The sequence below is a fragment of the Thunnus maccoyii genome, chromosome 20 (assembly GCF_910596095.1).
Source record: "Thunnus maccoyii chromosome 20, fThuMac1.1, whole genome shotgun sequence".
Taxonomy (NCBI): Eukaryota; Metazoa; Chordata; class Actinopteri; order Scombriformes; family Scombridae; genus Thunnus; species Thunnus maccoyii.
The window spans coordinates 4,141,833-4,153,848 of record NC_056552.1 but is presented as its reverse complement, the minus strand read 5'-3'; the positions used below and the strand labels follow the sequence as shown (position 1 = coordinate 4,153,848).

The 12,016-nt window shown below is 40.3% G+C and overlaps 1 protein-coding gene across 2 annotated transcripts in view; it reads right to left on the bottom strand.

Moving 5' to 3' along the window:
- map2k6 (mitogen-activated protein kinase kinase 6) overlaps window positions 1-7,726 on the bottom strand; it is a 31,247-nt gene extending 23,521 nt beyond the window's left edge. The window contains exon 1 of one of the 2 annotated variants that reach the window (XM_042397254.1): window positions 7,352-7,726. In XM_042397254.1, coding sequence (XP_042253188.1) covers window positions 7,352-7,511 — 160 coding nt within the window. In that variant the 5' untranslated portion in view covers window positions 7,512-7,726. Of the gene's footprint in view, window positions 1-7,016; window positions 7,058-7,351 lie in introns of those variants that run through there. The other variant, XM_042397255.1, reaches the window with a different exon arrangement.
- Between the last annotated feature and the right edge of the window lie 4,290 nt (window positions 7,727-12,016).

The following is a 12,016-nucleotide window of genomic DNA, read 5'->3' as shown; positions in this document are numbered from 1 at the left end:
CAGGTGAAAGAAGAAGTGTTTATTTAAAAGCACAATTTTTTTTTTTTGCTCCAAGACACCTGCCAGACTCAACACGAATAATCAGTTAAATCTGATATGTTGATGAGATAAGTTGTTAACTAACAAATAGGATTAAAAACCTCTTGAGCAGAACTAACTACACTCTCCACATGAAGCAGAGGGATCAATAAATACTTTCATACGCATTAATCGGACCCGGAACATCAAACAGATCAATCAGATTTGAGGTCAATCAGATGTTTGACCTCAAACAATGTCAGAACAAAAAGGCTCACTGTGTGATTTACAACCGAGCGACTGCATCCGTTTTCTTTCTCCGTCAGCGCCGACAGACACGCTGAAAAAACCCCCCAAAAACTTCTGCCTTACAGGCGTCAGTGCAGCGAGATCATGAGACGAGAGACGGTTCGCTCCTCGAAGGAAGACGGCAGATTTATTCTGCAAACCTCAGGAAGCATATTATGATGCACAATGTATTTCAGTCCACTACAGTAAACACACTAAACCAGAGAAACCAGTTTGAAACCAGAGAATATTTAACATTTTTGTTAGATTTTTTTTTAAATGATGATAAATCCTTTATTAAAACTGTTGTCAGGTAATTTTCTATTTGATTAATGGGCTAAATATTATTATTACTGATGCATTCACATATAAGGAGCATTTAAATGTTTAGATGGTTACGGTAGAGATAATAAGCTGACTACAGCAGTGGAATAAACATAATATTTCCCTCTGAAAAGTATCGGAGTCAAAGTATAATTGCACCATAAAACACAAGCACAGTAACTTTATTTAATTTCCACCGCTGGTATAAACTGTTATTTCCAGGGCCAGCTAGATAACATGGAGAGTTGATCTAAATATATCCCATTTCAGACTTTCTCCAGAATCTGTTGCATAACTCAAATACACAATTCCTTCCTTTATTCTTGCTGAGCTCAGCATCGAACTCGCATGCTGCGGTAGGCAGTGTGGGTTAATTAAAAGCAGCAGTTCATGTCATTCCCGTTGATTTGCAGCACATGAGTGCAAGTATGCAGTGAAATGCCAGAGAGAGAGAGAGAGAGGCCGCGGGAGACGGGGTGTCTGTGTCGGGACACTCCTTGTTTCCTCTCAAAGCAGCGAGAATAAGGAATGTCGGTAATTGGCTTCACCGTGGCAATTACCGTTTTCTCAAGAAGCGACGGCGAATGGGCAGAAGAGCTGAGACAGACAACGCTCCCAGTTTTCTGCCACACCCGATGTGAGCACGCAATCGGCCTTGTCATGCATGCATGTCAGTTTGTCAGCAGTGAAAGGAAAAAAATAATGCTGACGGGAGGATTTGCAGGGCTGTCGGTGTGTGTGTGTGTGTGTGTGTAGAGACAGAGACAGCATGCATGCAGAAAGCCTCCGATGAGTGTGTCGGCCGGCCTGCGTGATAATGAGCTCTGCATGACGGGGGCATGTACACGGGGTGCCCGCTGCTAACCCACACATGCACTCCGGCTGGAATTCCAACAATCCCAAGAGTTCCTCAATGGAATTCCACAGAGCCAGAGGAAGACAGATCAATCACAGAGGGAGGGAGGCACTGAACCGCAACTGGTGACACCAGGAGGGACGGGGAAACACAGAGAAGCACACAGGAGGAGGGAGGGGAGGGGAGGGGATGGAGGGGAGTGGAAGGGGAATGGAGGGAGGGGGGGAGATTTGAAAATAACTCCAGCTGGAGCCTTTCGGCTGTTTGGCCCCCTCCGACCGCTCTGGCAGTTTGTGAGATACTCTACACTTCCAAAGATGGCAGGTCCTTTAGGTTACAGCTGTCGGAAGCTCCTTTGGGAATCATATCGTCAGCGGCTCACACTACACATCCTGTGCGCTCAGGCTCGACTTAAATGATCCTTGCAGAAAGCGGAGGGTGTCCGGGCGTCAGCTTCAGGTCGACTAAGAGCAAGAAGGCCGCGTCTGCTGATTAACTGCAGGGCAAATACTCGAGACAACGACTGCACAGACACGACACGTACCGAAGAGGCCCCAGATACACTGTTAGATAACAGAGTCTGTGAGATGCGCCGAAATAAAATCATCTGTCAAGACTGTACAACATCAGTTTTGAGGCATGTCAGATGTGCAATAATTAATATTTTGGAATTTACATAATCCATCTAAAAGCGCGACAAAATAAAAACAAGCTTTAGTCATCGAGCTGGTGATGATTTTCTACTTTTCTCTGAGACGTTCCAAAATCTCAGAGTACGGAGGCCTTAACCATGTCTATTCATTATACAAGCATGTTAAACAATAAGGCTGGTGATTTTCTATATTTTTTTATTTATTGTCAACAAATCTCACATGCAGAGCCAAACCAACCATGAACTGATCTACTTACAAGTGTTGTGTGTGTATCCAAAGCCTGATACATCTTATTATCTTATGTGGAAGTCAAGAATCAGCTCAGGACTCTAACTGAGAGCCGTCCTGTTGCTGTTTTACAGAAATGCACATCATTACATGAACATGACGGCAGTTTTACTTTCAGTCTTATGTCTGAATAAGCACCAAGTCCCTTTTTCTTAAAAGTCGAAACAGCGAACTGACTAGTAGCGGTCGCGTTTCTGTAACACGTCCAACACGGCTGAAGTCTGAAACAAGTTCTGTCACATTAACAGACTGTTTTTCCTGCAATCATCCCGACTACGGCTGAGCTGCTTTTTGAAAAAGCAAACAGGTGTAATAACTGCTGACTGTTGGGTAATATCAGCATCAGCGTTCAGATCGCTCTCGTACAATTACACCAGCTGTAAAATTCACCTCAGAGAAAATGACCCATTTTCCTATATCACCAAAAAAATGTTTGGAAATGATTAAATTCTCTTTAGGGCCAACGTACAGAGTTTCCTCGAATCCAGACAGTCGTTAAACAGAAAGCAGTATGCCTTCCGCTGCAGCCCAGCGCAGCTCTTCGCGGGGATCTTAAATTCAAGCTACTTAGGTGTTTTATATACCTGATAGTCTGGGGATCATGCAAGAACTGTAAATACAAAGAAGACTAAATCTAAAATAAGCAGAAGAGAAGCAGATTAGAGTTAAAAAAAAAAAAGGGCACTGATGAGAAAAAGAAAGACCGAGAAGATCTATGTCTGAGCCCACCTGTGAGAAATTTAATTATTTCCATCCACTATCTTTCATTACAAGGCTTTGCTACGGTGCAACGCCCCCTCCCTCCCTCCCTCCCTCTCCCCCTGTTCACACCCTCATTCTCATCCCATCTCAGCTGCAAAAATCTGGAAACCTGCTACCATCACGACCACGAGGGTTATTCCAGGTTGAGTGGAGACGAGACAAGCCCCGGTTTCTCTCTCTCTCACTTTCACAAGTACTCATTTTAGCTTCATCTAGCTCACATATTGCACATCTTGCATGCCTGCAACAAAGCAGCAATAAACAGAAAAATATCCTGAATATTGCTGTTCATTCTTGCCGTCGGATAAGTTGCTGCAGTCTGGACGCATGCACGCTTACTCAGTAAACGCCCCCTCCCCGAAAAAAGAAGTACAGTTAGTGGATCATCTGAACAATGCTCTGAACAATTCTACTGTTATTGCAGCAAAAAAAAGCCACTATAGGGCCTGGAAGCGGAGCGGACCAACAATTGGCCCGTCGAAACAGCAAATTTAGTATCTGTGCAGCTGAAAAACGCAGCCTGCATTTGCATGACAAACGGGACGTTTGTGCAGGGGCGCGAGGGCCAGCCGGGGCTGCAGGGGGGGACACGAGCTGGGAGGGCCGCTGTCACACTGCCATCGGTCAGCCCGGCACACTACAGCACTCAGCACAATAGTGAGGGCGAAAAAAAAAAAAACTATCCGGTCCACACAGGCAGAGAAGGAGACGCAGGACTTCACGTGAATCTGTGCCAAATGATATGAGAATAGAAGGAAACAGGCAGCAGAATGTAGTGACTTCGCTCAGTCTGGCATGATTTTAATAAAACACAACATTACTTGTTTTGCTTTTGAAGATTTGTACTCATTTCTTTCAGTTCTTCTAAGATATACGTGCAAGAAACAGTTTTGGTACATAGTAGTGTTTGTTACACCTAATATTAAAACTGTAAAGTACCAAAAACTGGTGTAAAATGTCAAAAAATTTGATCAGATATATCTAGACTTTATTTAAAAATCTGCCAATTGTAGACTGTAAGTTCTTGTATTTGCACAAAATTTAACATTTGAAAACTTATTTTCTTCTTCTTTTGTTGTTTCTACTTTTCTGCATTGACTGACTTTTTGACACAACGTTGACATACTATCACCTCATAAAGCAGACACATAAGCAATAGTAGAGCTGCAACTAACTAACTGTCTGAAAATATAGAAAAATGCCCCCTATATTATAGTCCAAAGTGACATATTTCATCGTGCCTTTTTTTGTGTGTTTTTTTTGCTGAGCCCTGTGGGCTGCCATTCAAATGAATGGGAGGGCTGCTGCTGTTTTTCAGTTTTTCACGCATTGCTGGATTCGGTATAAATGCAGCCTAACTGTGTGTGTGTGTCTGCTGTTCGGTGCTGAGCAGGTTGTGTACAGCAGATTAATCAGATGTTTTTTTGCTCTGAAAACAGCCGCAGCTGAAAACAACACTGATGAGAGCGCAAGAGAGTCAACTAAAAACAGTCAAGTTGCCAAAATAAAAACCGAAACAATAAGCTGAAAGATGCTAAAAGGGACCCCTTTCACATTATGACTAGTCATCTGATCCATCATCGATATAAAAAATATCGATTAGTGCAGCTTCAAGTAAGATATTCAGATAATTATCGTTTCATTGGAGCTGAAACTCAGGCATCAGGCATCATATTAAGCCCCAAGGCCGTGACTTTTTTATCAAAGAATTCAAACTGCTGTTCAAACGTGGAAATAATTAAATATCTGTTATTGAAATATTCCAAAATTCAAAGTGTATAAGAGCAACATGCAGTCACTTGTGCTCCGGTCCACTGTCACTCTGATTTATTGCTGCTCTGTTTCTCTGGAAGCGAGACTACTGTTGTTCTCTTCACCTGCTCTGAACGGAGAAAAACAGCGAGCATCGTGACACCAAACTAATGAAGTAATGCGAGGAAGCAGAGGATCAATGTATTCACTCAGAGCTGCAACGATTACTTGATTATCAATTACTCAATCAACGGGAAATAGACAACAAGAAAAAAAAATGCTAAAATTCTCTGGTTCCAGCTTCTTAAATATGAATATTCTGGTTTATTTAGTTTTCTATGATAATAAACTGAATATCTTTGTTGTTATTGGAACAAAACAAGACATTTTCAGTTGTATTTTGGGTTTTGGGAAACAGTGATTGACATTTTTCATTATTTTTTTTGACATTTTTTGGACCGAACGACTAATCAGTTCATCAGGAAAATTATTTAGATTAATTGATAATGGAAATAATCGCCCGCTGCAAGAGGAAATTACAGTGTTCCCACCCTGATCAACCAACGCTGGTTGCAATAAATACCAACATGTACACAGATAAAGACAACATAAAAATAAAAAAGGTCATGAAAAAACATCCAAACAACAATTTGAATGTAAAAAAAAAAAATCACAATTTACTTCCTTACAAAGTTCTGGTTGTACTGTTCGTATCTCCTTTGGGATAAAAGAACCAGAACAGTCTCTAAAAATGTTTTCGGATAAAGATAAAGTTGTTCGCGTCCTGTTAAAAATGCAGCTACCATACAAATGTTTCGTCCAACCAGAAATCCAAAGATATTCTGTTAACAAAGATATTCACATGTGAGTCGCCGAGGCAGAGAACTGGCAAACTATTTATAGATAAAAACAATTTTTGTTGATTGATATTTCTAAAATCTGTGAATCTACAAACTCTTTCAACACTTCCTAGGGGTTTCATACTTTAACACAGCTGCAGTGGAGCAACTCATTGAGCAGAGTCAACCATTTTGTTCTTGTTTGTCGTACTACGAGAGAAAAAAAAGTCAAAAACAAAACCTTCATTGAGCGAATAATCGACTAATCGTTTCATCTTGGGGGTTTTTTTTTTCCTGCAGCGAACGACATCAATGAACGACAACAACAAACCTACTTCTGCTCTCAGGAAAGTCCCGAACCAACTCATTCATCTACAAACAAACCCAAAAGAAAAAAAAATGTCTGTTATTATTCATCACAAGATGAACTGATTGCAACAAGACAGTTCCTCTGTGTAGGTGGGTGGACGACTGACTGTACCAGATAAACACTGTGAGGCTCTGACCATCGGGGGCTCTGTCTCTCTCTCCTACCTGTTCACGTCCTGTACTGCCTCTGTGTGTGTGTGTGTGTGTGTGTGTGTGTGTGTGTGTGTGTTGTGCAGGTTGTGCAATGAACCAGCCTCACTTTGGACTTCTTGGAAAACACGGTGAGGGGAGGAAAAAAAAACGCCTGAGCTGCTTTCACTGCAGCTGTTTTTTTTTGTTGTTGTTGTTTGTTTGTTTTTTTTCTTATTTCTTTCTGCAAGCTGCATTCACTGATGATCTTAAAGAGCTCTCTTTCTCTAAGACTGCAGGGACGTTGTTACTTCACGGCTCGTTGTTGTTGCTGCTGCTGCTGCTGCTGCACGGCGTTTAAAAGTTGGGGTCAAAGTGTGACATGCACGCTTTCCTATGCATGCTGAGAAAAAGCTGCACATCAGTGGACACGCACCCAGGGGTTTGACACATATCCAGTTGCCTAGACAGAAGCAGCAGCTGACAGCCTGACACTTTTTTTTTTTTTTTGCTTGGAGACTTGTGCTTTAATAGCCTAAAGAAGCCCCTGTTCCTGAACTCACCACCACCTATACACTCAAACTACATCTATTATTAGATTCCCATTTTCTATCCCATGAGCAGAAACAAATCTGCATCCAATAAACACTCAAACTTGACCACTTGACTGACAGCTGCAGGTTGTCACGTCATGCTGCCCTCCTGCACGAAAACACGTATATTTGCACCATTATTTACCTTCAGCAGTGTGCACGGGCCGTGCATCAACTCGTACAGAGTTTATTATAAAGAGTTGCAGTGTCCTTGGATATCTCGTGACTATTAAAGGCGCCCTGTGCTCACCATCCCTGCCTGTACGCCGCTAATAACGTCAATGAGTGAGTACACACAGCATCGTCTTACCAGGAACTGTGCAAAGGGGAAGATCTTAAACAGGAAATGCAACTGACCCTTGTAAACCATCTAACTTTAAAATGCACCGGCCGTGCTCGACCTGCAGCGGTGCATGTTGCAAGCCGTGCAGCCGTGATTGCATATCGGTAGTTTTGCACAGATCGGTTTCATATTCTTACCTCCCTTTGGCTGAGACATTTCCCCTTTGCTTTGATGAGGGGGAGGGGAAGCACAAAAGACTTTGCCTTCTTTCTCACTCCCTCCCTCCATCGCCCTCGCACTGGAGCCTCGGCGGCTTGCTTTGCAACAAAGATGCAAAATACAAGCCTCGATCTTCATGCACTTGGAGCCTTTTTGCGTCCGAGGCGTGCGTGTCCGTGCAAAGAGCGGTGTTACAATTGCACAGCCCCCACAGGCGACGGGAAAAGAGGTAATTTTGCAATTGCACTGCAAAGAATTCTCCGCAGCACTTACATGATGGGCCAAGGCTGGCAGCTGAAAGCTCCTAACTTGGATCAGTGCGAGCCCCTGCGAGAGAACGTTCTTCCTGCTTGGAGCGCGGAGGATTCTGGGAAATGTAGTCCGCCTGACTGTACTACAGGGTTTACAGTAGTTTACAGTTATTTATATCTCAGTACGGCGTGATCTAGATTCAACTGCAGATTATGTTTGCAACCAGATTTGTCACATTTACATGAGTTGATACACTTAGTACAATTTGGAGGTGCTTGTACTATATATAAGTATTTCTATTCTATTTTATACTTATACAGTACTGCATTTTAGAGGGAAATGTTGTACTTTTTACTCCACTACATTTATTAGACAGCTGCAGTTACTTTGACAACTAAGATTTTTTTATACAAAACAATTGACAGAAAATTAATTGATTAATGAATCAGCAGCTATTTTGATAATCAGTTAAATGTTTTGGTTATTTTTAAAGCAAAAATGCCCCCCAAAAATATTTGAATCCAGCTTCTCAAATGTGAAAATGTGCTACTTGTCTTAAATAAATAACAGTAAAATGAACATATCTGAGTTTTTGTGACTTTTAGTCACACAAAACGAGACATTTAAACAGACCTACCTGACCTGTGGAGAATGGTAGTACTGCTACTTTTACTTAAGAAAAAGTACTTACTGTCATTCTGTTCCTCCATATTTAAAGTCAAGTCAAATTTATTTATAAAGCACATTTAAAAATAACAGTCGACCAAAGTGCTGCACAATCAAAATAGCAAAAGCCATAAAACAACACAATAAAAACACGAAGACCGGTTTAACAGACAAAAAGACAAAAAAAAGCTTCTCTTATGGTGAGTTAAAAGCCAAGGAATAAAGATGTGTTTTAAGACGGGATTTAAAAACAGGCAGTGTGAAGGGCCGGTCCAACATGCAGGGGCAACTTGTTCCAGAGTTTGGGGGCTACAACTGCAAAGGTACGATAGGGACAACAAAAAACAACTGGACAGCGGACCTGAGTGACCTTGATGGGACGTGTGGTTGTAAAAGGTCAGAGAGATAGGTTGGAGCTAACCCATTTAATGATTTTTAGGCAAATAACATCTTAAAATCAATCCTAAAACGTACAGGGAGCCAGTGAAGGGAGGGCCGTACTGCAGAAATCTTGTTTGGTCTTGTTTGCGTGTTCCTGTGAAAAGACGCAGTTGGAAAAAACTGGATTTGATCACTGAGTTTATCTCTTTGTCCCATTTAAAATCATCATACAGTATCACACCTAGATTTAGATAGATAGATATTACTTTATTGATCCCCAAAGCGAAATTCAAATTGTCAAGAGCTCATCAAAATATAAAAACAAAAAACTATCCAGTCAATTCAGGCAGCAACTGACAAAAAATAATAAAAAATACAACAAAAATAAAGTATAATTTACCTGAATCAGTGGGTCTGGATGAGTTCATATGTTGTACTGATTGTCCACTTCTTTTTTTTTTTTTTCCATGTTTTTCCTTTATTTTTATTGGTGAAAGTGGGACAAGTACAACATAGTCATTTACATATCACCATATTTTACTTTTACCGTAACTATAACATCACAACTCAAGAAGTTGTTAAAAAAGTAAACAAACCAAACAACAACATAAGAGAAAGAAAGGAAAAAAGAGAGAAGAGGGGGTGTTATTAAGTGGAGTAAATGGGAACTTAATAGATCAATTTAGGAAGGACAGATTATACGTGTAGTAAACAGGCCAGAGATTTGATTCTGAGTCTGGAGGAATGGTTGACAGCTTATTGAAATATTCAATAAATGTTCTCCATAACTTGAAGAAACCATCAGTGGCTCCCCTAAGAGAGAGTTTTATATATTCAAAGCTTAGAAAAAAACATCACATCATTCAATCAGATTGAAAAGGAGAATTGTTTTGGACATTTCCGAGATATAACAGCCTTCTTCTTGCTAAGATGTGCTGTAAAGGCAACTGTATCTCCATTTGGGGCTGTGCGTGGTGGGCATGGTACATGTATAACATATCAAACACTGAACACCAGAATCCTTGCAGTTGTAGACGGGACCAACACATATTCATGAGACTCAGGATATATTTCAGCCTCTGTGTACCACTTTCACCTGGATTAAACTGAGCTGTACACATGAGGAAGATGAGTTAACTCCATCTTTCCACCAATCATCTGTGAACTCCATCCTCAGCTCTTCTTCCCATTTGGATTTAACTTTGTGTATTTTGTCATCAGTCAAATACATAATATCTGCATAAATATTTGAAATGAAGCCATTCTCAATTGGAGACAGCGAAAGAAGTTTTTCACACTTTAGATCGTTAGGGAGATGTGGGAAAGAATCAAATGTTTGTTTGTTTTTTTACAAACTGACAGATTTGGAGGTAATTATTGTGGGATAGACTGAATTTACAATTTACAATACATTTTGACTGGAATCATCTTTAATTTGAGGGATTAAGCATGAGACAGTTTGACACTTAAACTGATGGGAAAGTAACCTGCTGCCTTTGTCTTTATATACGTATGTGAGGCCACGAGACTGTAATAATATACGTTATGCATTTTTTGTAGAGAGAATATTGAATTCTGATTGTAAACCAATCCTTTTCTTGAGAAGTTGTGGACATGGATCTGAGGTGTATTGCCTATCAGGCGTAGATATTGCATCAGTAAGGTCTGTGAGAAGTCTCTTTGCTTTTTTTTAATAATGGGATGCAGAAGATATTATTTCACCTCGTAAAACAGCCTTTAGGGTTTCCCATAGCAGTGATTAGGAGACTGAATTGGATTTATTGTCAACCAAGAAAGTGTTTATAGATTTAGAGATTTTGTTGCAAAACCTGAGCAACAAAGCATTGAAGAGCCAGGGGGGGCGTTTATTAATATTAAGAGGGAATGAAATTGAAGTGGCACATGATCAGAAATTATTATGGCCAGATATTCAACTGATACAACAGAGCTGAGAAAGTATCTATCTATAAAAAAAATAATCTATCTGAGAAAATGCTTGGTGGACATGTGAATGAAAAGAAAAGATTTTAATGGCTTCAATAATCTCCAAGGGTCAACGCATCCATTATCTTCCATAAACCCTGACAAAGACTTGGACATTTGTTTATGCTCTTCTTGGATAAATAAAGTTGTCTGAATCTGAATGTGAATTTGATACAGTTTACATTTTAGGGATTGGAATGATCCAAAGTTTACATCCCCTCCAAAAATATGTTTATAGGTTTTTTAAATCTGGAAGACAAAACCGAAGCATGTTCATGAATTCAGTATCGTCCCAGTTGGGAGCTTAAACGTTAACTGGAATAAAACTGGAGTTTAAAATAAGGTTCCTGTCACAATGATGTATCTTCCATTGGGGTCTGGTTTTATATCCGAAGCTGCAAATTTAATTCTATTATTAATCAATATTGCTACACATCTAGCTTATATGTTAAATTTTGAGTAGGAGATTTGGCTAATCCAAGGTTTATGTAATCTCTCTCTTGATCCTCAATTTTTAAATGGGTTTCCTGCAAAACTATAATATCTGTTTTTAAGGCTTTAATGTGAGTCAACGCTCTGCAGCATTTTACTGGACTGTTCAGTCCACATCCATTCCAGCTAAGCATCCTAAAGCCACAGATATACTCCTGAGCGGACGCGTACACAGGCGGCTCGGACACCACGGACGCATCGTAGTTCTGTTCATACTGCTTTCTGGAGTCTGCGCCCTATCCAGCTTACATCCATGGCGTGGACTCACAAGAAATTGGAGGTACGCGGATGTCTACGCCTACACCCTCTGATGACAAAATTTACGTCACACTGACCCTAGTGGACCCTCGCTTACATGCAGATGCGGAAAGTATAATTTCAGTTTAACAGAGCAATCTCACCCGTTTCCTGTGTTATCTGACATATGAGCTGTAGACTTTGTTCCAATCGGAGCTGAGGTAGCTGGTGCCATACTTATAAAAACCTCCTCCAATCTATAAAGACTGCTGAGCCAAAACTTGCTGTTTTGAGCTACATCAATAAACTTAACTTAAGTAAAAGATCATAATCATATCTGAGTATTGCTGATGAATTATATGCACAACAGATTACATTTGAACTGCCAACGAAGTGATGCCAAATCATAAAATGACATGACAAACATGACAATTTAATTTTAAAACTTTAATAAAAATCTTTATTATCAGGTAACATTGATTAATGCAACAGTGACTCTAGTTAACGTCCTCAATCACAATGAACTAGCAACAAAGTACTCTGACATCTACTGTGGCGTGGAGGCTTAAAAGTGTGGTTTTATAAATAAATTATGACTAAAGTAAAAGTAAAAAATAAAAGTTCAAAAGGAT